This window comes from Pristis pectinata, chromosome 16 (assembly GCF_009764475.1).
Source record: "Pristis pectinata isolate sPriPec2 chromosome 16, sPriPec2.1.pri, whole genome shotgun sequence".
Lineage (NCBI taxonomy): Eukaryota > Metazoa > Chordata > Chondrichthyes > Rhinopristiformes > Pristidae > Pristis > Pristis pectinata.
Window position 1 is genome coordinate 16630367 of NC_067420.1, and position 26546 is coordinate 16656912.

The following is a 26546-nucleotide window of genomic DNA, read 5'->3' on the forward strand; positions in this document are numbered from 1 at the left end:
GCCTCTATCCTACTGTCAAACATCCCACTTCCCAGCTTGGATCACTCTGCTACTGAAATTTGAAGCAATGGGACTCATGTATGCAGTGCCGGACAATGCGCCCATTTGGTGCATGGAAATTTCTGAGCAAATGATCCAACAGTACTCAAGTTTTGATACTTCCCTTTTTTGACATTGCGAGTTCTGCCTGTTTGCAGTTCTGTGTTTGCGAGCAGCCCACAGACATTCACAAAGCGGACTTTCCTCAGGCATGCGGCAGGAACACGGCCATCAGCAGACCATTGCTTCTGGTGGGGAAGTGAAGGAGCAACTAATCATTGCTCACCTGGTCCTTTCCATGGCAAGCTCCCACACCGACCACCAATAGGGTGACAATTGTGACACATATCCAACCATGCCGCACCTTTTTAACTCTGGACAATGATGCTAATCATCGTATCCCTCGCGTCTCATCCTGCTGAGATCAGCCATTTCAACTCGGATCCAGCCTGGAATCATTCTCATCTCTGTGATAGAGCCATATCATCTAGTTGTGCCCAGAACAAGGGAAATAATACATCACAGAGAACAGCACTTCCTTCACTGGACGCTAGGTGACACTGTTACATAACACAAACATTTGATATTACTACTGGGCGAGATGTGTTCACCTTCCCTGATTTAAACAGCCTGGAAAGTGGCGGTGGCTGGAAACACACTTGTTGGGGAGTGCCACAGCCCAACTTGGCTTACAGGAGCCTGCACCATTGGGTGAAAGGTGGTGCAGTTCTTTTGTAAACATGTATGCAGGTGGTACACAAGGGTAGGGAACAATTGTCCTCTCCAATGGAGTATATGAGGGGCAGGAAAGAAGCCCTCTTTGTAGCAAGTTCTACAGGAACGATGCCAGACTTCAGTAGAAGGGCAGGAGCTGGTAGCTACAGTGAGTGCCAGCATGTAACTAGAGGTGACATAGGAAGGATCTTCCTATTTTAGCCAAGCTCAGAGACTTGCTGTTGCATTCCTCTAGCAATGCCGTGAGCTTAAATGCTTGCCACATAGCAGTGCTTTGCACACTAAATTGTGTGAACCCTTTATGGAACAACTGCATTGTCTGGAAAAAGTTTTCCTGAGCTTCTGGTCCCTTGTCACTTTAGTTCTCTGTCACACTCCCTGCTCCCTCTCCCAGCCTGATCTCTCTGCCTCCAATACAATTAAAGTGCATTAACCAGCTGCTGCCTCCCCAACACTCTGGTCTCTTCCTGCTGTCACACTGCCCCCCCCACCCCCCCCCCCCATTGCTCCCTCATCGATCCACTCAATGCTCCCCTCACTGCTGATCCCACACAGCTCTACTCATGGCCTCCCCGATGCTTCACACATTACATCCTTGAACTCACTGCTGCGCTCTCCACCCCCCGCGCTACCATGCTCTCCACACCCTCAGTGGCACTCTCTCCGCCCCCACTCACCGTATCTGTGATGTTCTTTTCCACTTTGCCAATGAAACAAATATCTCCCATTAAAAAGACATTGCTTCAAATACACATCAGGTCAAGCAGCATCTGACAAGAAAGAAACAAAGTTGACATTTCAGGGTTATGAATCCACATCAGGATCACTAGGACCCAGTGGAGCCCCTGATGTAGAAATGAAACTCTTGCCTTCAGAGGTATTCTCTAAGGGCAGCGCTCTAAATCATTCAGGAATAGTGCATCAAAGCAAAGTATTATTTATAAAGTTGTTCACACTTTAACCTCAGAGGGCAAACATTTCCCACTCCCTCAAGTCAGGAAGCCGGATGCATTTCCTCCCTGTCCTCCCCCAGTAATCGCTGTTTTGCAGCATCAGCTTTATCTCAGAATCTCTCAAGTTCCCGTACATCTGCCTGACTCTCATGAGACTAAAAACCTGGGAGTGAAATCTTGGGAAGGATGATAGGTCAAAGAATCTTACAGCCCATTGCACCAGCTCTTTAAAAGGCCTCGCTGAAACTGTAGTTGGTGCCAAGGAGAAAACTATACCCACCAGTACCAAACAAAGGTGGACCTGTGAACTCCAGCACTGTATCCCAGTGTAATACAGAAACAGACCTGTGCCACCAGTACCATATCCCTGTGCTATATAGTAGCATATCTATTGCATACCAGTATTGTATCCACAGTAATACAGTGTCAGATCTGTGCCCACTGGTACTTTATCCCAGTGTTATACAGTGTCAAACCTGTGCCCACCAGTACTGCAGCCCAGTGTAATACACCAACAGAATTGTGCCCATCAGTTCTGTAACCCAATGTAATACAGTGACCAACTAGGGCCCATCAGTACTGTACCACATTGTTATACAATGACAGACGTGCCCACCATCACTGCACCTCAGGTTGTATACTGATAGACCCTGTCCTTGCCAGTACTGTACCTCAGTGTTATACAGTGATGGGTGGATGCTCATCAGAACTGACTTCATTATTATGCAGTGACTGACTTCTCACTAAAACTGTACCAATGATGTATAACTGATCTATGTCCACTAGTACAATAGTCTGGAGATCAGTATGGAGATGAATTGGGCCCAAAATATTGGCCTGACGTCATCATGTTCTTCAGATCTCTGTTCCTTTAGTGTCTTGTCCCCTTGTTACTCGTGCCAGGCCCAGTTCAGTCCCTGGTCCTGGTACCAGGTAAGTCCTGAAGATCCGAGCCTAACATTGTGCTGTCCTTGGGTGCCAGTAAAAGCAGAGATATTGCATGGAGCCTTGGGACTTTGTCTTTGCCTCCTCAATGTTCCTCCTGGTCCTTATATGCCCGTTGATTATATTGGCCACTTATATTAAGGAGGTCGGACTGGCCTAGTATTACTGTCCAAAACCTCTGTTGGTTTTAATGGGAAAATTGGGATCATTTATCAATGTTAAAGGCTTCTTTCTCAGATGCCGGTCTGTTGGTAACCCTACAACCAGGGCAGCTAGCACAACGAGTGGCCAGGTTGTCCAGGAGTAGACCCCGGGGAGTGTGGGCAAGACTGTTGCAGGTGGGCCAAAGGAACCCATTGCTCAGGTCTTATCTAGCCTGTGGGCCACATGAGGTACATCATGGGGTTTTGACATGGAAGAGAGTTTTGTTTCTGTCAAAATTGTCAAATATTTTAAGTTTTTAAAAAACTATTAAAATCAAATTACTAAAAGTAATTATTAATGTTTTAAGAATTAAATACACATGAAAGCCCTTGGAAACCTGAGAGGTGGTTTATTCGTGTATGGCTGAGGAATCCTAGTAGGACTGGGCTCCACTGTGTGAAGCCAGTGACCAAGTACATTGTCGGCTGTAGCGTTGTTTAAATCAGATCTGAGAACTGGGGTCAGCGAGGTTTGTCCATTATTACAGATGCACCTCTTACTGTTGAGACTGATTGCAGAAGAAGTCATCCCACAACAAAAGAGAGTTTTCCTCAGTCTTTAACCTTAATCCTGTATGATCCAATATCATTTCTTCCTGCCTGTCCTGGTATTAAATAAGCATAATATGACCCACCTGACTCAGTAATCGTACTATGCCACTGGAGACTGAGAAGTTTGTTGCATGTTGTATTGGAACTTGAAGATGTGTGTAAGATTTAAAGTTGCTCTTGCTTTGACTCGTACATGTTTCATTACAGGGGACGGAGGAAACGATGTGAGTATGATCCAGGCTGCCGACTGTGGAGTGGGGATTGAAGGCAAGGTGAGGATTCAGAAGCATGTTCCACATATTCTGAGCTGTTCTGTTCCACTGGTTGAATTTGCTAATCTAGGACAGATCAATTCTAAATAATGACTTACAAATAGGCAGCAGATGTGATTGAGACCCAATTATTGGACTGACTTCACATCATTACTTATTTGGACATTGAGGAAGGAGATTTACCTCCTAAGAACAGGTGGGTTTTGCAGCATTTGGGTGGGTGTGTTAATGCATAAAATTGTCCAGTGGGCTGGAAATATGATGCCAGTTTATTAGCTTCTGAAGTTAATGAAAGCATAACAGGCCATGTTCTGGAATTGTGGGAGAGGTGGGTCCATAATTTAAATATGTTAATCACTTAACATGAGCAAATTTACCTGCTGTTTTGGGATTTAATCCAGAGCACGTTGGTTTGCCAAATGCTCCAAATTTGCCAGTAAAACTCTGGCTAGATTTAGTGTACTTTTGGATGGAAGGTGACTAATTATTCTTGCAATAAATACAGCAGCTTACCAAAGCAAAATGCAGTAAAATTCTGATAATCCAGCACATTCAGAATTTTGGTGGTGCCAGACTAGCAGAATTTCTGGGCTACTAAATGATATTCTTACTAATATCCCAATACACCTTTAATTCACTTTTTTAAAAAAAAACTGTTGCACAGTATTATTTTTACTGAGGCTTTTGTCTTTCTTTCTTCATTTTTCAGGATCTGGGTATCACTAGAAAGGCAGCATTAATCGCCATTCCTGATCATCTTTGAAATGAGAGGCTTACTGGGCCATCTCAGGATGTTAACAATGTCAGTGGTCTGCTATGTACTTCGCTGTCCAGAGCAGCATTAAGGGTTAGGAACAGATGTAATGCAAAGGCATTTTAGATGAGGACTGGGAGAACAAGGAAGAAGATGCAATAGGGTGTGATGTTGCAGTAGAATTAAGAAGGCAATGAATCAGAGTATCGTAGACATAGGTGAATGTGGTGTTCTTCTCACCTTTCCTCATCTGATAAAATCATTAACCCATTTACATGGACCACCTTGCTGCTGCTTATTTCTGCAGCCTCCTTTGGCCAAGGGTTTTTTGTGTCAGCTCCAGGCCTCTTCCGTCTGTCAGCAGGGAAGCGATTGTCCTTTTGCCTCTTTTCAGCCCCATCAGCTGCATCAGGGAGTGTGGAGGCACCCTTTACTTCCCCATGGTCCATTTTCTCTCCTTAACAGTGAAGGAAGCTCTGGCGAACGTCAAATGTAGTGTGTCAAATTTGTATTTAAATATTTGAGCTGAAATTGAAATGTCATCATTGTAGTGGTGCTGCTGTATGTTAAGAGCAAGGCTGAGTTAATGGCAATCCAACAAGTGTGTTGTTGTAAGTCTCCTGTACTGGAGGAGAAGCCTCACCTCACCCCACTCAGCCCACAGCAGAAATGAAAATTAAATCTTCACCCATATTGTAGCAAGTTGCTTGATTTGTACTCAATCCGTTGTTTCTGGCATATTCCTAGAATGGGCCAGTGTCCATGCTGCATGTTTCCTGACTACAAGCCTAATGTGTTTCTGCTGCATTTTGTATTATGATTTGTCTTATATATATAGAGCACTACATAATCAACAGGCAGCACTCATCAAAAAATAATGTTTCATGTAAAGTGCTTTGAGGAGTTTAAATTTGCTAAAGTGGTGTGAGAAGTGCAAGTGATGTGAGATAACCTCTGAGACAAAGCACAATAAAGATTCCTTTGCACTGCTTAATGAAAATCAAAAATACTGCAGATGCTGCAAATTTGAAACAAAAGCACAACGTGCTGGAAACAAGCAGCATCCGAGGAAAAAGAGATACTGAGATGCAGTCTGACCTGCTGAGTGTTTCCAGTGTTTTCTGCTTTTGTTGCTAAAGCTGTGGTTTTGTACCACGACTTCTTCTGGTGTTCTCTGCTCTCAATCTATGATTGGTTCTCAGTTTAAGTGGAGTCTCAGCAAGTTAGGGATGGAATCTGGTCTTACCAGCTCCTGATACCACTGGTAACACTGGCAGGACGGTGTACAATGTGATAAGTTTGCACTGCAATTGAAGCAATTCCAGGAAATTAAACTCACTATCTATATGAGAGAACATGATAGGCACCATCGCTGACAGCAAAGAAAACATTTCTCGAGGCTTCAACGTGCAGATGTATCGTACTGCTCATATTTTATATATTTTAAAAAATCCGATTTTTGAGCCAAAAGGAAGAACTAATTATTTTCAAACCAAAAGGTCACAGTCCAGAGAGACGGATAGGTCACAAGAAACAGGAATTAAGTGACAAAGACTGATCATCAGAGGCCACTTTCAAGGAGAAAAGGAGATCAGTAATTTTCATTTGGCAGAAGCATGTAAGCAAAGGCATATTCCTTCGGAAATCCGAGGAAATCTGAAATACTATTTGGAAACCAGTTTAGGGAATATTTATTTACCAGTGTCAGCAACTCTATGGAAATGGACCAAAGAATAGGTTTCAAATAAAAGCACTCAAAGGAAAAGATCTTTGCATTCTTTCTTTCTCCCAGCGTGTTACTGGCAGATGTTAAGGTTAGATATTGTACTTGCCATCCTTCATGCCCTGTTTAATGAAAATAATTATCACTGATACACTATAGGCCAGAAGAAGTACTAACCAACTTGAAATAGATTTGGTTTACATTAATTTGTTTGCATTTCTGGTATGATATAGGGTTGAATGGAATTTGTGGCTAAATGTGTGACTCTTGCAATCTCCTAGTATTCCAGGTCAAAAGTCAAACCTGTTTAGGCACAGACTGAAGTCATAGAGTCATACAGCATGGAAACAGGCCCCCTGGTCCAACTTGTCCACACTGACTGCACCGCCCAGCAAACCAGTCCTATCTACCTGTGTATGGCCCATAGCCCTCTAAACCTCTCCTATCCATGTACTTATCTAGATGGCTTTTAAATGTTGCTAATGTACCTGCCTCAACTACTATTTCTTACAGCTCATTCCAAAAAGAAGCTGTCCCTGATGTCCATTTTAAATCTCTCATCTCTGATCTTAAACCTATGCTGTCTTGTTTTTAGCACCCCCTCCCTGGGAAAGAGACTATGTGTTTCACCCTGTCTATGTCTGTCATGATCTTGTAATATCAACATCCTGGTCAATCTTTTCTGCACTCTTTCTTGTTTAATAACATCTTTCCTATAACAGGGTGACCAAAACTGTACACAATGTTCCAAGTGCAGCTTCATCAATGTCTTATATAACTGCAACATAACTTCCCAACTCCTATACTTAAAGCCCTAACCGATGAAGGCCAGCGTGCCAAACACCACCTTCACCACCCTACCTTCCTGAGACACCACTTTCAGTACTTGCATTCCTAGTTCCCTCTGTTCCATAACACTCCCTAGGGCTCTACCATTCACTGTAGAAGTCCTACCCTGGTTTGATCTCCCACTACATCACATTTATCTGGATGCAATACTTCAATCCCATTGCAATACCTCACATTTATCTGGATTGAAATCCATTTGCCAATCCTCAGAGCACATACCTAGCTGACCAAGATCTCCCTTTAATTTTTCATAACCTTCTACACTACAACACCACCTATTTCAGTATCATCTGCAAATTTACTAACCATGCCTTGGTTAGTTCACATCCAAATCGTTTATATAAATTACTAACAACAAAGGTCCCAGCACCGACCCCTGTGGCACCCCACTAGACACAGGCCTCCAGTCTGAGAAGCAACCCTCGACCACCACCTTCTACTTCCTACCATTGAGCCAATTATGTATCCAGTCTGCTATATCCCCCTGGATCCCATGCAATCGAACATTCCAGACTAGCCCACCATTAGGGACCTTGTCAAAGGCCTTGCTTAAGGTCCATATAGACAACATTCACTGCCCTACGCTCATCTACCCTCTTGGTTAACTCAAAGAACTCCAGGAGATTTGTCGGACCTGACTTCCCATGCACAAAGCCATACTGACTGTCCCGAATCAAAACCTGTTTCCCCAAATGTTGGTAGATCCGGTCCCTTAGAATCCACTCCAGCAATTTACCCACCACCAATGTCAGACTCACCAGCCTGTAGTTTCCTGGCTTATTTTTGTTACCCTTCTTAAACAATGGGTTTTAAACATTAGCCACTCTCTAGTCCTCTGGAACCTCACCTGTGGCCAGAGATGATGCAAACATCTCTGCAAGGTCCTCCACAAATTCTTCTCTAGCTTCCCACAAGATCTGAGAATGCACTAGGTCAGGCCCTGGGGATTTACCCACCTTAATGCACTTCCAATACCTCCTCCGTGCTAAGTCGCATGCAGTCCAAGACAACACCGCTCATTTCCCCCATTTGCTTAGCTTCCATCATTTTCTCCACAGTAAAAACTGAAGAAATACTCACTAAAGTGCGCACCCCTTTCCTTTGGTTCCACACGCACACCGCTGATCTTTAAGGGGATATATTCTCTCCCTAGCCACCCTTTTCTTCTGAATATACCAGTAGAATCTCTTGAGATTTTGCCTCACCTTCCCTGCCAGATCCCTCATATCCTCTTTTTGCCCTCCTAGCTTCTCTCTTAATTGCACTCCTACACTTGTAGTCATCACGAGATGCACTAGTTCCCAACTGCTTATGCGCAGTATATGCCTCCCTCTTTTTCTTAACTAGAGCCTCAATATCTCTTATCAACTAGGGTTCCTGAAGCCTGCCAGCCTTGCCCTTCACCCTAACAGGAACATGCAGGGCCTGAACTTTTGACATCACACTTTTAAAGGCCTCCCATTTGGCATGTGCTCCTTTGCCTGCGAGAAAAATCTCGCCCAATCAACTACTGCAAGATCCCACCTAATCACTCCAAAATTTGCTCTGCCCCAGTTCAGGACCTTAACCTGTGAACCAGTCACATCCTTCTCCATAACTATTTTAAAACTAACAGAATTATGGTCACTGGACCAAAAGTGCTCACCGACAGACACTTCTGCCACTTGCGCTACCTCATTTCCCAGGTGTTGCACCCTCTCTAGTAGTTCCCTCTATACATTGGAACAGAACATATAGAATGGGATATATTCATGGAATAGAATGGTTTAATGGCTTAAAACACAGTCCTTTCATCTCTGCCATATTTGTAAAGTGAGAATACTGCAATTTGCTTCTTTTATTACCTTAATTATCTGAATTTTTGTTATTGTTTTTGAGCCTAATTACCCAAAAGTAAAGGAGTTTGTCAGAAACTATATGTATTAGTTTGCATTTTATTTAAATTTGTATTACTAAACAAGATCATATTCTTTTTTAAAATTTCTTTAGGAAGGAAAGCAAGCATCTTTGGCATCAGATTTCTCCATAACTCAGTTCAAACACCTTGGTAGGTTGCTAATGGTTCATGGACGCAACAGCTACAAGAGGTCAGCTGCTCTGAGCCAGTTTGTCATCCATAGGAGTCTGTGCATCAGTACCATGCAGGTAACTAAACCCCTATGTTGTTAAAAAGGAATGTTCAATCTAATATAGCTCAGGGGATATTTAACAGCTGACAGGATTGCACCAGCCAGTTGATGGTGGAAATACCTAGCAGGCTGAGTGAAATCTGTAGGTGCAAGGTGTAGCTCCCTGTATCCTGAATATGAATGATGATTTCAAATCATTTTTTTTCAAAATGAGGGCAGGAATGTGATTTTAAAAAAAAATTGAAAGTTGTAGTCCAGTTTTTAACCTTCCCATCTGTCCATTTTCAGATCCTGCAGTACTTCAGGTCTCCTATAGGTGGAAGGGAAGAAACAGTGTGTCTTAATCACAGTGTTTTCCAATTGCTTGTCCTAGTCCTGGAAGGAAGGTTTACAAATTATTCAAATATGTAAATTGGGCCAGTTCTCTCTCAATCATATTTGAAATAATTCTGATCATAATAATTCTGAAAAAAAATCTATCCTGATGTCCAACATTATCTGATTTGATTGACCACATTATTAGATATGGACAGGCATTAAATATTTGCATGTTGGACATTTAAAGTTTAAGAGCATGTAGTTATAACTGGTATGCTATTGTATAGAAATAGGAACTATTTTGTTTACCTTTGTCACTGTGCTCAGTTTGCAGCATTATTGCTTCTTGAGTCAGAAGACTGTGGATTCAGGTTCCATTCCAATGAGGTGTAAAGTAGTCCAGTGCTGCATAATCATAGGTGCCATCTTTCAGATGAGACTGAAAACCAAAGGCAAATAATCTCAATGAAAGATCGCATATCACTCTTAAGAAGAGCAAGATATTTCGGGTGTGAGGCCAACATTTATTACTCAATCAACATCAGTCTAGCCATTATTGTTTTGCCGCTTGTTGGAATTTGGTGTGTGTAATTTGAATGCAATGTTTCCAAAAGTGGCAACAGATTAGGAAGTTACTCTCCTAACAATCTAATAATAGAAACCACTACAATGGTTCTAAGGTGTTTTGGGGCAACCTGAGTCTATGAAAGATGCTGCATACATGCAGTTCTTGTTTCCTTTTTAAATATGATGTGAATCTATTATTGCCCTGGAGTTCGAGGGGTGAGATCTATCAGTAGTATTTACTGTGCTGTAACTGGTCAACTGCCACATAACCAACGTTTTCTGCAGTCCCCCTCAACGGACCCTCTCCTTCCCACACTCTCCTCCCCCCATCACTCCCCTCTCCTTCCCTCAAGACAGATCTGCTTTAACTTACAAACACTCAGTTCGCTATCGATGTCACCAAAAACAATAGTGTCACCTGGACAACTATGGTCTCCATCCTATCACAGACAACTCCGTCTTTTCCCCCTCCCTGCAACTTAAGACATGCTCGGTCACTTTTCCAGTGCTGATGAGCAGTCATTTACCTAAAATTTTGACAGTTCCTCTCTCTGCAGATGCTGCCTGACCTGCTGAGTGTTTCCACCATTTTTTGTTCCTATTTCAGACTTCCAGCAGGTGCAATTTTTTGCTTTTCATTCATAAATTATTAAACTTACTACATCTTTAGAAGTGTACAATTTAAGATGGAAAAGAGAAATATTTTTACTTTGCCCTCCTCCATATATTAACATGCATGAAAACAATAATGTAATGTTATTAAATAGTCAAGGGAGATCAGGATTTTGGCCATTGATAAAACAGACAAAGTGGTCTTTTGAATACTTTTAAATACCTTCTCTTGCTAATCCTCAATTGATGGGAAGGGCAGGGACACTTTCAGTTTGTCCCATTGTTAGTTTGACTTCAGCTGTTCGGTGGTACTAGACTTTGCACTATTATAGTTTATTGCCATGCTCCTTGGGGCATACCCCTCGACTGTTTGGAGGTTAGAACCAGCTGTGGAAGATCACATTTGTGATTTAACCAGCTCACTAATCTTTTCTGCAATAGTTTGTTTCAAATGCAGCTACAAACATCATTGCCTGTTAAGATGATTCTGTTTACTGTCTTTCCACAGGCTGTTTTCTCTTCAGTGTTCTATTTTGCATCCATTCCTCTGTACCAAGGTTTTCTTGTCATAGGGTAAGATTTTTTCATGTTGGTTATGTAAAGTTCAGTGCAACTGCTATTGCAATAATAATACTTCTGGTTTTTGCAGAAGTCAGGAGGAAATACTGTACTTGTTTTTGTAATCATATTTGTTAGTAATAATTTTGTACTGGGATTGGGCTTTGTGATCTCTGTTAATATGCATTTTATGTTGGTAGGGAAGCTTCTATTTACATTTCAAGTAATTTGTACTTAAAATGCTTGACTTTATTTTCTTTTTTGTATTGATTGTTGGAATAAATTTGTGCATGATCCTATCAACCTGAAAGCATGTACCACCAGGCTCAAGGACAGCTTCTATCCCACTGTTATAAGACTATTGAACAGTTCCCTAGTACAATAAGATGGACTCTTGACCTCACAATCTGCCTTGATATGACCTTGCACCTTATTGTCTACCTGCACTGGACTTTGTTTGTAACTGTAACATTTTATTCTGCATTCTGTTGTTTTATCTTGTGTTACCTCAATGCACCGTCGTAATGAATTAATCTGTATGAACGGTATGCAAGACAAGTTTTTCACTGTACCTCTGTACATGTGACAATAATAAACCAATTTACCATTAAATTTCTATCTAAGTAGTGGATAAGAATAGGAAGGCCAAAAAGCACAGATGAATGCCACACAAAACAGAATCCAAGAACATTTTGTTGGCCTATTAACAGCAAAATATTTGTCAGAGAAAAATGGAACCAACTCAGCACCCTAATAGAGATCTTTTGTTGGAGATGGGCATGGCTGAGACATTATATAAGTACTCTGACTCTCAAGCAAAGAAGATAGCTTGCCAAAGCTGTAATAAATGGGGATTGTTGGGAATCTGGATGGGATGAGAATAAGGAGGAGGTACCAGAAGCCATGGCAATGCTTAAAGTGAATAAATCACCAGGTCCAGGTGATATGCACCCCAAGTTGTTAAGGGACGTAATGATAGAATGGGATAAAAAGGATAGTAAGAACAAGGCTTCAAAATTGTCTGAGAGATTAAAAGGAGAGTATGGTAATTAGGGACTCTGTCAGGAAGAAGGTAAGCAGAAATGTTTTCTACTGCTCAGCACTAGAACTGCTGTGTTTGATGTACATATGTCAATTGGGAATGGATTTCAATTTCAGAATGGCAACTGGTATGACAGTTGAAAGTTAAGTAAACAGTGGAGAAGATGGTAATTAATTCAGTAGCGTTTAGACAGGATAGTGTAATGGCAGATGCTTGACAGGAGGAAAGTGATAAATTAAACATTTTGTTAAAAATATGAGAAGAGGTGATAGGTGCTAAATGATGCAGTTTTAAAGGGGTTGTTGTGCATAAATCTTTTGAAGGTGTTGTACAGGATAGCAAAGTGGTTAATGAAGGATATAGGATCTTGGACTCTATTGAGTAATAGCATATAAAGTAAGTAAGTTTTGTACTAACCTTATTTAAAACAGGGGTACAACCTCAGCTGGAGTATCGAGTCCAGTTCTGCACAGCAAAGAAAACGTTCTGGGTGGGGGACTTGAATATCCATTACCAAACAGCAATTGTTTAGGAAGGTGACTCACCACCACCTTGTCAATGACAATAAATTCTGCCCTAGGTGTTGATGCCTATATTCAGTAATTAAATGTTAAACAATTCATTAGGAAGCATGTGAAGTCTTTGACGAGTGTGTCGACTGACTTATTGGGATGGTTTGCGGTTAAAGGAAATGCAGTTATATGGATACACTGAGAAGCTCCTTGTGGCAGAAAAATCCAAGGGCACATCTGATACTGATGTGTAAAATCATATTTAGTTAGAAAAATAAAGTAGCTAATGGTTGATAAAGGCCACAGATTCATAGTGAATGGCAAAAGACAGAGGTGACATTTTTTGGCTTTGGAACGGATGGCTGGATAGTTTGGTTCATTCATGTATGCCTGCCTCTTTATGGGATACATGGAATAGTTCCTGCTTCAGACCCACCTGCGCCCCGTCCCCCATCTGTTTTCCTGTTACTATTGTCCATTGCATTGGTATGTCGTCCTGTACTCTTACTGAACCCATAAATTTCATTACCTCTGCTGCCAATTTCCACTCTGCTTTTCCTTTCACACAGTCCTTACCTGATCCTTCCCTCCTCTTTCTTGACATTTCTATCTCCATCTCAGGTTAGCTATCAACATCCATTGTAAGTCCACCGACTTCCACGGCTATCTCAAGCCTGCTGCTTTCTGCCAGCCTACTTTCTGTAAAGACTCCATTCCATTCTCATAGTTTTCCATCCCCATTCTAAGTGTTTGGATAATGAGATGGCTTCCACTTTCCTTAACTATGGCTTTCCTCTGCCAGAATTCTGATGAAAGGGGATACTTGACCCAAAACACCAACTCTCTCTCCCCACTGATGCTGCTTGACTGCTGGGTGCATCCAGCGTTCCCTGTTTTTATTTTGGATTTACAGTACCTGTGTTCCATTGCTTCAGTTACTGCCATAACTTCATTATCAAACAGTGAATCTCTGCAAGTTCCCTACTGAACACCATCAATACAAACACCAATGCAGCAGCAAAATGTTCAATAACAAGACTAACAAGAGAGGCAATATATAGCCTTTAACATTCAAGCATCTTTTAAGGTCAACTAAGTAACCTTTAAAAGAAAATTATTATCAGTTGTTGTATCAAAGAAGAGAAGTTCCTTGTGTACCTGGAAGTTGATATTTTATCTCTTTCTTCCCAGGTATTCCACAATTTACACCATGTTCCCAGTGTTCTCTCTTGTTCTGGACAAAGATGTTGAATCAGAAGTTGCAATGCTCTATCCAGAACTCTATAAAGATCTTACTAAGGTGCATTAATGGCATTATTCTCTCTTTTACAAATGTCCTGTATGTAATACATTATATAGTTTCAATTTTCTTTTTGAATTTTAGAATTTTGCAAAATCTAGTTAAACCCATTTAAATTTGAAAATCTATTAATCCAGAATTATATTACAAAATATGGCATATGTTTTCTTAAGAAAAAAGTTATTTGAAAATTGCGATATTTTTCATCTTGGTGCATTTTTAAAGAAAGTTTCATTTACACAGCACCGGTCAACCTTGGGACATGCCAGAATGCTGAAGGACATTTTAAATGTATTTGGATTCGTGACATAAAAGCAAAAAAAAAAGAATTTTCATTGTGCCTTGCAAATGTGTCTAGACAAACACACAAAAAACAATGGTGGTTGATGCCGGAGCTGCAGTTTGTTTTAAATGATTTTATTGAGAAATTGCCCACCACAATGAAGAATGTCAGTGATGAGGATTGGCCTACTTCCCGTTATCTGCTTCCAGCTTTTGTGAAAAGGTCAAATGCAGCAATGGCTAGATACAGAGTAAAGTTTTGTACCGCCAATAGTGTGTGCAAGCCCCACAGGAATTGTTTTGCTACCTCAATGGAATGTCTCCATTTTCAAATGATCATCCTCTGACACAATGAGATGTCAGATTTATTAGGAGTTCACAAGTTACTTACACCATAACTTAAATGAATAATTGGAAAAAAAACTTCATCTGTCCCAAGGCCCATTGCAACTCTTTCTCCAATAAGGTGGCATGAGAGTAGAATTTTTCAAAAGTGGGCCCCACCGTATGAATATGATTTGATGCACCTTGATACATTTACTAAATACAATGGAATGTCACTTCAATTTGCAAGTAAGTTTGACATTTTTATGCATTTTTCCATGTCACAGATGCCCCACATTCCCTAATGTTCAGCTGAAACAGTGGTTATCTTGTACTTACAATATTAATAAAGGTATTTAAGAAGGGACTGCATGGAGACTAAGCAGTGATATTAGAGTTAGAAAATTTAACTGGTCATAACTGAGAGAATTATTTTAAAGACAGGGAACAGATTGATGCGGGCTGGATGCATCCTTGATGACATTATTCCATCTTCTTCCAGTCATGTCAGCTCAGGGTTAGTGAAGGGCAGTAGAAGAAATACCAGTCCCACAATTGGCAGAATTTCATTTGCGTCATAAAATAGGGGAAAATTTGATTCAAGTCAATCTGATCCCAAATTCCTTCCCTGCTCCCCAAGTGGGCCTGGAATGGCCTCGTCCCACACGGCCATTTCTTAATGTGTGAATATAAACAATGGAAGGAGAGCCATTGCACCTGAACTATCTAATTTTAGTTTCCCACATCCACTTTGAAGCAAGCTAAAAGAATAATAAAAGAAACAGCAAACTCTGCTGATTATTCTTTCCCTCTTTTCTGTTTCGAGATTGTAGGGATCCCAATATTGACCAGATTGAGAGCAACTTAGTTTATGGATTCTGCTTGGGAGGTGCTTGGGCTTAAGACTTGTCTTGCATGCTCCAGTACATCTACAGCTTGAACCACCAGGGGAGCCCTCCTTTGGAAATATTCTGGTCTGCCTCATGGTACAGTGGTTGTGGTAATCATGTCTAAATGTTTGTGGTCTTGCCTAAATAATTACCAGTCAATCTGACCTGCTGGCCACAGCTTTTTTTTGAGATTGGTGGTAAGTAGATGAGATATTTTTGAGGTTGTCTAGTGACAAAACAAACCTCCATCTGAAACACAATCAAAGTGGGAGAGTTCAACTAACCATCTCCACAATTGTTCCTCTGACCATCAACATTTGAAAGTGCACACAGAAGCAAGAGATTCTGAAATATTTTTGTAGGGGATACCAAAGAATGATTCTAGCGTTTTGTAGTCTATTTCAAGTACTAAATGAACAGCAAAATTAACTTCCACTAATGACAGGTGATTTCTATATCCTTGATTACATTTTTAAAGTAATTGAATCCATTGTCTTTATTTTCAAAAACTATTACCGTGCTTTTGGATAATGATGTTTGTGAGGCACTTTACCAGCTTTGAAAATGAATGTTTCAGCAATTATCTGACAAAGGCAGCTTTGCATCAATGCTGACAAATTTCAAAACTATAAGTCTAAATGAACAAAGAAACAATGGAAACTTGTGCTGCAACAGATACAGTTAAAGCAGCAGTTCCAGGAATTTAATGCCACTTTAAAAACTCCAAATACGCAAAAACTGCATAACTTGCTAAATGCGTCAAATGATTTTTTTCAAAGAACTCTCAACTAATTGGTGAGCTCTATGAAACCAGGAACATTTCAGTTACACATTAAAGATTTAGTTTTTCTTTCACTTAATATCCACAGCAAAGGCTGTGTTCTGAATATTGAAACATTGACTCGAAATTGAAATGTAACTGTAAAGTGCAGAAGTACCTTTAACACTGATTCTTTCCTTTTTCTCTTTCAGGGTCGACCACTCTCTTTCAAAACGTTTTTGGTTTGGGTTTTGATTAGTATATACCAAGGTATGGACATGGCAGTTTATCATAAGTGCATGTGAAATAAAAATATAAAGAACATAAGAAGTTGGAGTGAATGTAATGCCCCTCAGACTTGACTCCAGCATTCAGTAAGATTTGTCTCAATACTACTTTCTTGTCCAATTTATTTTTTTCCACCCCTGTCAATGCCTTAATTTAATGTCTCTCATGACCTTTGTACGTTTCAAATCACTTTATAGGCAGTTATGTACATTGGAAATTTAGACATTGGAAACAATACAGCTTATTTGCATAGGGCAAGATCCCACAAGTAACATTGTGATGAACTTTTGTTATGTTATGATTGGTCAGGGCACGGGAATGATCTCCATTCTTTGAAGAGTGCCATATGGTCGTTTGCATCTGCATGAGAAAACAGGCATCTCGGTCTGAGTCACCGTCACTGTCAGTGGAGTGCTCCCTCAGTATTGGCACTGCACTGGAGAGTTGGTCTAGATTAAGACTTCAGCCAACAACTTCTGTCTCTCAGGCAGGAGTGTATGTTGTTGTAGGTGTATTTATTTCACCTGCCATATGTATTAACCCATAACACAACCAAAAGACAGTCGTACTTCACTTTGTTTTTCTAGGTGGAATAATAATGTATGGAGCTCTCCTGCTGTTTGATTCGGAGTTTGTGCATATAGTGGCCATTTCCTTCACCTCGCTCATTCTCACGGAGTTGCTGATGGTGGCACTCACAATCCAGACCTGGCACTGGCTCATGATTGTGGCAGAACTTCTCAGTCTCAGCTGTTACATCGCTTCTCTTGTCTTCTTGCATGAGTTTATTGGTAGGTCAATGTCAAAGCGTTCTTATTATTTACTTTGCAACCTTCCTCTTAAAAAGTACTACAGTTTCCTTTCCAGAACATACCAATCCTCTCATCTTGCCCTATTCATATTTGAGACTTGACCAGGCAAAGACACATGAGGTTTATTCAACAGATGAGGGTCAGGATCACACCCTGTACTCACCAACCAGCCATGTGCATTTCCTGATCAAAGCACCAGATGGCACTTGGGATTAGCAACCTAACTGACTTTCCTGCTCAAAGCTATAGGGATCATTAATGCCCCATTAATGTCTATTGGGAGTCAGCCACGTTAGAATAAATCACATAGCAAAGGGAGTTCTCAGCATTAGAAGTTATAGAACCCACCAGTCTATATTTTACTTTGTGTATTCAACTCCCATGCAATTTGCAAAAGCATCCTGCAGTAACTGGTTTTGAATGTTGAATGGCTGACAATTTTCCAGATTATCTTTTATTAGATCTTGAAGCAAATTGCACCAACGCACTATTATTGTCCATGCATCAGTTTTTATATTGCACTTAGTGTCATGGCTATTGGTTCCTGTTAGGTTGGCTCACCTTCAGCTATGAGAATATATGTATAAGCTTGCCTGATTGACAAAGACCTGTTTAAAAACTTTTAGCTGCAGTGAGAAGGCATCAGCATAATCAATACTTATTGTTGCTGGTGCAGCTGATCTGCTTGTGTGTCAGGAGTGGACAATCTTTGTTTACAACTAAACCTAACTCCACTGGAGATAAGCATGTCAGAAGAAGGTGATGATACAAAAATTGGTGGTGTATATAGCAAGGAAGGTTGTCTAAGGCTACAGCATGATATAGATCAACTGGAAAACTGGGCAGAGCAATAGTAAATGGAATTTAATCATGACAATTGCGAGGTGATGCATTTTGGGATGGCCATCAAGGATAGGACGTCACAGGAAAGGGTAGGGCCTGAGGGATTGTTGAAGAACAGAGGGACCTTGAAGCACAAGATCTCTGAAAGTGGCAGTGTGGGTGGGTAGGGTGGTGAAGAAGGCATATGGAATGCTTGTCTTTATTAGCCGTGGCAAAGAATGTGAGAGCTGGGACATCGTGTGACAACATTTTAAAACATTGGTTAGGTCTCACCTGGAGTTGGTGTGCAGTTCTGGTCACTACACTATTGGAAGAATTTGTTTGCATTGGAGAGGGTGCAAAGGAGATTCATCAAGATGTTGCATGGATTGGAGCATTACAGTTGCAAGAAGAGACAGGGTAGGCTTGGTTTGTTTTTTTTTCCTGGAATGGTGGAGGCAGAGGGGTGATCTGAAAGCGAGATAGGTACAATTATGAGGGGGATAGATGGGGATGATAGTAAAAAACATTTCATTGGTGAGTGTCGGTGTCTAAGACAAGAGGGCGTAGTTTTAATGTGAGAGGTGGAAGATTGAGAGGCATTCTGAGGGGAAGTTTCTCCACACACAGAGTAGTTGAAGTCCGGAATGCAATTCCTGAAGAGGTGGTAGAGTCAGATACTCTCACAACATTTTAGAAGCATCTAGACAAGTATTTGAATAACCAAGACTATAGATTTGGTCATGTGGGTAATTGGGATTAGTGCAAATGGTGGAACAGGCAGCATGAAATTGGTGGGCCAAAAGACGCGTTTCTGCGTTGCATGACTCTATGAATCTCAACTAAGGAGGAGGCCGTATTCTGGCCAGAGTTGGTAAAGCAATTTGGTAAAGCAATTTTTAAAAATAGGAACAAAAAAATATTAAATATGTTTTTGAGCTTTTAGCTGCTGAGAAAAAAGCTTTTAGGAGCTTTTAGCTCCACCATACATATATAAGACATAGGAAACTTTATCTGTTTATTACTGTTGTTTAGCTCCCATCTGGAGAGTAGGCCGATGGAAGCTAAACAACAGTATAAGAAACTAAAGGGAGGTAAACGTGACAGAGTTTTAAAACAGTCTGAAAGACTAATCTTTCTATAAAGTTCTTCTGTTGACCAAGTCCTTCCTAATGGTGCTTTCTGCTCTGGAGCTGGATGCACTTAGGATTGTCCATGATGCTCTCAGCATCCTGGACAAGAGCTTTAGTGAGGAAGTCACATCTAAGGTGCAGGCTGCAGATAGTTGTGTGACCATCAGGAGAGGTAAGGGGAAGAGACAGATAATGCAGGGCCCCCCGTGGCCGTTCCCGTCAGCAACAAATATACCCCTTTGGATACTACTGCCAGGGACAACCTTTGGGCACAGCAGCAGTAGCCAGGTTGGTGGTACTGAGACTGGCTCTTGAGGCTCAGCGGATAAGAGAGAAGTCAGGCAGGGCGGTAGTGATAGGAGAGTTGATAGTTAGGGGGGCTGACAGGAGATTCTGTGGCAGCAAAAGAGATGCCAGGATGGTGTGTTGCCTCCTGGGTGCCAGGGTCAGGTACGTCTCAGAGCAGCTGTAGAACATTCTCAAGGGGGAGGGTGAACAGCCAGAGGTTGTGGTGCATGTTGGTACTGACGACATAGGTAGGAAGAAGGATGAGTTCCTGTGCAGTGAATATAGGGGGTTAGGAGAGAACCTAAAAATCAGGACCTCAATTACTCAATCTCTGGATTACTCCCAATGCCATGTGCTAGTGTGGGTGGAAATGGAAAGATATCTCAGATGAATGCATGGCTGAGGAGCTGGTGCAAGGGGAAGGGATTCAAGTTCTTGGATCATTGAGATCTCTTCTGGGGTAGGGGTGACCTGTACAAGAGAGACGAGTTGCACCTGAACTGGAGGGGGACCAATGGGAGATTTGCTGGTGCTACTCGGGGAGGGTTTAAATTAGAGTGGCAGGTGGGTGGGACTCTGAACAGTACAGTGGCTGATAACAAATTAGAAGATAACACTATAGCCAATGAGAGCAAGTTTAGTCATCAGGATAGACGGGAGCACAGTAAGGGGAGAGGAAAGACCATAGGTTTAAACTGCATTTATTTTGATGCAAGAGGCTTGACAGGTAAAGCGGATGAACATGGGGTGTGGATTGGTTCTGGGAACCGGGGCGACGTAGCCATAACAGAAGCATGGCTGAGGGAAGGGTAGGACTGGCAGCTCAATGTTCCAGGATATCATTGCTACAGGAGTGACAGAGGTGCAGGGAAGAGAGGAGGGGGAGTTGCCTTCTTGATGAAGAAGGACATAACAAAGGTCATTAGAGAGGATATTCTTGGGGGAATCATCCAGTGAGGCCATATGAGTAGAACTTGGAAACAAGAAGGGGATGGTTACTCTGATGGGATTGTATTACAGGCCCCCCCCCAACAGTCACTGGGAATCGGAGGAGCAGATGTAGTATATAGGGAGACCGCAGCTAATTGTAAACACAACAGGATAGTATTAGTGGGAGATTTTAACTTCCCTAATGTTGATGGGCCAACCATAGTGTAAAAGGCTTGGACGGAGTGAAATTTGTGATATGTGTCCAAAAAAGCTTTATCAATATCTAGAGGGTACTAAAGAGGGTTCAACACTGGACCTCCTCCTGGGGAATGAGGTAGCGCAAGTGGCAGAAGTGTCTGTCGGTGAGCACTTTGAGTCCAGTGACCATAGTTCTGTTAGTTTTAAAATAGTTATGGAGAAGGATGCAACTGGTTCACAGGTTAAGATCCTGAACTGGGGAAGAGCAAATTTTGGAGCCATTAAGTGGGATCTTGTAGAGGTCGATTAGGCAAGATTGTTTGCAGGAAAAGGAGCGTCTGCCAAGTGGGAGTCCTTTAAACGTGTGATGTCAAGAGTTCAGGCCCAGCATGTTCCTGTTGGGGTGAAGAGCAAGGCTGGCAGGCTTCGGGAACCCTGGTTAATGAGAGGTATTGAGGCTCTGGTCAGGAAAAAGAGGGAGGCATACACTGCATATAAACACTTGGAAACTAGTGCATCTCGTGCTGACTACACATGTAGGAGTGCACTTAAGATAGAAATTAGGAGGGCGAAAAGAGGATATGAGGGATCTGTCAGGCAAGGTGAGGCAAAATCCCAAGAGATTCTATAGGTATATTAAGAGTAAAAGGGTGGCTAGGGAGAGAATAGGTCCTCTTATCAGCATGGCCATCTGTTTGTAGAACCAAAGGAAATGGGTGAGATTTTTAATGAATATTTCTCTTCAGTTTTTACTGTGGAGAAAATGGTGGAAGCTAAGGAAATGGAAGAAATAAGTGGTGTTGTCTTGGACCAAATATGACTTAGCACGGAGGAGGTACTGGAGACCTTAAAATGCATTAAGGTGGATAAATCTGCAGGGCCTGACCTAGTCCATTCTTGGATCTTGTGGGAAGCTAGAGAAGAATTTGTGGAGGACCTTGCAGAGATTTTTGCATCATCTCTGGCCACAGGTGAGGTTCCAGAGGACTGGAGAGTGGCTAATGTTTAAAACCCATTGTTTAAGAAGGGTAACGAAAACAAGCCAGGAAACTACAGGCTGGTGAGTCTGACATTGGCGGTGGGTAAATTGCCGGAGGGGATCCTAAGGGACAGAATCTACTAACATTTGGAGAGACAGGTTCTAATTCAGGACAGTCAGCATAGCTTTGTGCGTGGGAAGTCAGGTCTGACAAATCTCTTGGAGTTCTTTGAGTTAACCAAGAGGGTAGATGAGGGTAGGGCAGTGAATGTTGTCTATATGGACTTCCACAAGGCCTTTGACAAGGTTCCTAATGGCGGGCTAGTCTGGAAGGTTCAATCCCATGGAATCCGGGGGAGATAGTAGATTGGATTCATAATTGGCTCAGTGGTAGGAAACAGAAGGTGATGATAGAGAGTTGTTTCTCAGACTGGAGGCCTGTGTCTAGTGGTGTGCCAAAGGGGTCGGTGCTGGGACCTTTGTTGTTTGTAATTTATGTAAACAAGTTGAATGTGAACGTTCAAGGCTAGGTATGTAGTCTGTGGGTTGGCAAATGGCACTTAATCCAGATAAATGTGAGGTAATTTATTTTGGGAGATCAAACCAGGGTAGGACGTACAGTGAATGGTAGGGCCCTGGGAAGTGTTATGGAACAGAGGGACCTAGGAGTGCAAGTGCATAGTTCGTTGAAAGCAGCGACACAGGTAGATAGGGTGGTGAAGAAGGTGTTTGGCACAGTGGCCTTCAGTCAGGGCAACTCCTATACTCCTTGAGTATAGGAGTTGGGAAGTTATGTTGCAGTTATATGAGATATTGGTGAGACTGCACTTGGAATATTGTGTATGGTTTTGGTCACCCTGTTATAGGAAAGATGTTATAAAAGCATGCAGACAAGATTTACCAGGATGTTGCCTGGACTTTGGGGCCTGATTTACTGGAAGAGATTACATAGACTAGGACTACGTTCCCCTGGAATATAGGGGATTGAGGGATGACCTGACAGGGATATTACATGAGGAGCAAAGTCAGGATGAAAGCACGTAGTCTTTTATCCCCCCAGATAGGGGTTGCTAAAAACAAGAGGGCATGTGTTTAAGATCAGAGGCAAGAGATTTAAAAGGGACATCAGGGGCAGCTTCTTCACGTAAAGGGTGGTGTGTATTTGGAATAAGCTGCCATAAAAAGTGGTTGAGGCAGGCACATTAGCAACATTCAAAAGCCATCCAGTTACATACATGGATGGGAGAGGTTTAGAGGGCTATGGGCCAAGTGTGGGCAGACGGGACTACCTTGCTGGGCAACACAGTCAACATGGACAAGTTGGGCCGAAGGGCCTGATTTTATGCTGTCTGACTCTATGACTCTGACAGCCACAGTGTTTACATTGGAAATAATTTCATGGCACGTCAGTCAAAGTTCATGTTTAAAGAGGACCCCCGTAAAGTAATTAGTTTGCTGCAAGACTGATAATGCAACCTATGGGTAAATAAAAAGGTGGCATAGTTAAATGACATGGCCATCATCCAACTGCCAAGTAAAGCAGTTTGAAATCATTGTAACCTACTCTGAAGACTACCACTAACACTCAGGGTGATAGTGTACTGCTGTTGCCTCCAGCTATTGTTAATGTCTGTGTTTTGTCTCATTTATCAACAGCTGTGGTTTAAAGGTCGGAAGAAAACAAAATGAATGATGTTGCAGAATATAGCTATCTTCTTAATAAATGTAGTCGTTATAAATATATTTACACATTCACAGCTAAAATTACAATGTCTGCGAAAATTTAAACATCAGGCGGAAATGGAAAATTATTCTGGTTTTTCAGTTTCTATTCACTTGCTGAAATTTTCAATTATTCAGTATTCACGTAAGTGGAAGCGGTTTTATTTGTCATAGCGAATGGAAAACAAAATAATTGTGACGAACCAATGTTTCAGTGGAGAATTAAGTTTACCACACTGATTATTGTGACAGTGAACCTATCGTACAAAAACTAATGTGGCCGGGTATTTACACACAGGAACAATGTGATTGATAGAAGATTAACCCGAAATGCATTTGTCTTGAGAGTGGGATGTTGCCCCAGTGACATCACCGGCTGGTTGGAGAATGTGTGGGAGCTGTTGTGCTTGTGGATCCTACACTTCCATTAGTTCTGATGGCATCACTATGGGCCTCATCCCACCCTCAGGATGAGGATGTTGTATAGCCTGTTTCCCTTCTATTCTAAAGCATCTGAAGTCCATTGATACAATATGTGATCTCACATGGTTTCCCACTCTTTAATACAGTTTAAAGTATTCCATCTCAATTTGTTAACAGAGAAATCGTTTAAACAGTGGTGCAGAAAACTGACATTTCATGTAATTTTTCCATTCCTCCTACAACTTCCGTCTTTTCTTTGAATGCCCTGATCCAGCTGGAACACTGCTCTGGCATCACAGCCCAGTCCTGATGAAGGGCCTCGGTCCGAAACATTGACTGTTCATTTCCCTCCATAGATGCAGCCTGACCTGCTGAGTTCCTGCAGCATTTCGTGTGTGTTCCTCCAGATTTCCTTCATCTGCCGTCTCTCTAGTGTCACCAGTCACTGTTCTTCATGTGTATGCTCAAAAATGCCACAAGTTACTTGACAATTAACTCTAGACATGTCTAATTTATTTCCTTGCATTCACTTTCCAATATTTCAGGACATTTATCTGCAATAGAAGGTACTTATCACCCTTACCTCCTCACCACACCTGTGTGAGATCAGTCTCCCCCCCACCTGCCTCTTTGGGCTAATATCAGCCAATTTGACACAGATGGCAAATGAATTGAACTGAATGAGTTGGCAAAATATGAAGTTAAAACCTCTTGAGGTCCGATAGGTTCTTGACAGGGCAGGCATGGAGAGGATGTTTCTAGGGTCACTGTTTAAAAATGAGAAAATAAGAGGTCACATATTTAAGATAAAATGAGGCATTTTTTTCTCAAAAGACCATGAGTTGTTTAGACCACTCTCACTCAAAGACCAGAGGAAGCAAGAAAAATACCCAAATATTTTTAAAGCAGAAGGCAAAAGGTTACCAATGGGGACAGGAATGTGGAATTGAGGTTACAATGAAATCAGCCATGATCTTATTAAATGGCAGAGCAGGTTTGAGAAGCTGAATGACCATATTTGTAAGCAGTGAATTTAAGACGTATATTGCAAAATGATTTTGAGTGGAACAAAAACTCATTGCATGAATTGTTATTCTCTGACATACCCTTCATCCCAATGATATTTGGAAAACAATTGGTTTCCTTTCTTGTTTGAAGTGGAATTGGTTACCCAACTAGAAAATTCTGCGGCAAGTACAGATTTCTGAAGTAGCCTACTCTAGGAGATCAGTTGAAACTGATTCTTGCTGCAACAGACACCAAGTAAAATAAGAAATTTGAAGCAAAAACAAAAAATACTGGAAACAGACAAGCTCTGTGAAAAGAAGAACAGAGTTAATGTTTTGGGTTGAATTCCTTTCCTCAGAACTGGGAAGGACTTCAACCTGAGACTCTGTCTTTTTCTACAGATGCTGCCTGATCTGCTGAATGTTTCCAGCAACTTCCTATTTTGTTTCAGATTTCCAGCACATGCACTTTTTGATTTATAGTGAGAGATTTATACAGCTGAACCTTCCTTCCCTTCCAGTTTTATCTTCTGTACTTTTGAGAAGTGCAAATTTATGCTGATCTCCAGTATGTAAGCAGCAGCTGTCCAAGCATCAGTTTCCTCAAGCATCCATTCTTCACATAGATGTAAAGACATTGAGTCTTGATGGTTCCACATATCTTCCGGCCATTGCGACTGAAACTGATCACTTCCACACTTGACATCTATTGAAGTGTGTACTCCAGCAACTTGTACAAATAGGTCACTGCACATGAAGCATTTCAAGACATTATTGAGTCTTGCCATGTGGTATTTATAATTGCATGCTAACACACGGACATGCCAACTGCATTTTGGATGTTATAACACATATTTCACTGACTGGCAAAATACAGAACCATTCATCTGTCATCACTAAACACGTGACATAATTTGAAGTGGACTTGCCTGAGCATGTCCCAGCCTACTGGAATCTGCCACTGGAACTGGATTTGGGTATACTTTAAATATTAATAACCCTGCACGCCACACCGACCCACCTTCCTAACCTTACTCACCCCCACCAAATGGTTGTGAACCACCCAGCCTCATCTATACTGAAGCCATGGCTCTCCAAGTGCTGCTCCCCACACCCCCCCCATGCCCCGCGCACAACCCATCATGCAGTCTTACTCCTTATGCACCCTCTATCACTGACTCTTACATCACTCCCACTTGCAACCCATGCATCGGACGTGCAATGTCAGAACAGAATCCTATAAAGGTGCTACATGCGAAAGTCTGTTCTAGTCCACAGAGTGCCTGGGTCATGTGTGCAGTAGAGCTTTGCAGTTGCAGGCCCTCAAAAAAAGAATTACCAGTCAATTGTACACTATAAATGCACCTCTCCAGGCATCGTGGAATTTCTAGGCTCCCTGTGCCTGGAAAAACTGAAAGACAATTTGGCAATATTTCTGTTGTTGATCACTGCCCAATAATCAGCAACAGGAATATTGACAGGCTGAGGTTAGAAGGTTTGTGATTGAACTTGGTGCGTTCTGGTCTGAATGGAATCAATGTCACTGAAAAGGTGGCCACAAACAGTAATAGGTTAATGGATAGAGATATCAAAGATATAGCCTCCTTTAGAAGATGAGAAGCTGG

The 26546-nt window shown here is 41.7% G+C and overlaps 1 protein-coding gene across 1 annotated transcript in view; it reads left to right on the plus strand.

The window, feature by feature from the left end:
• Nucleotides 1-26546, plus strand: part of LOC127578672 (probable phospholipid-transporting ATPase IIA) — a 109935-nt gene that overhangs the window by 75119 nt on the left and 8270 nt on the right. The window contains exons 22-27 of the mRNA XM_052030937.1: nucleotides 3635-3699; nucleotides 9015-9170; nucleotides 11160-11224; nucleotides 13955-14063; nucleotides 16532-16589; nucleotides 17195-17398. Of these exons, the coding sequence (XP_051886897.1) occupies nucleotides 3635-3699; nucleotides 9015-9170; nucleotides 11160-11224; nucleotides 13955-14063; nucleotides 16532-16589; nucleotides 17195-17398 (657 nt within the window). The remainder of the gene's footprint in view (nucleotides 1-3634; nucleotides 3700-9014; nucleotides 9171-11159; nucleotides 11225-13954; nucleotides 14064-16531; nucleotides 16590-17194; nucleotides 17399-26546) is intronic.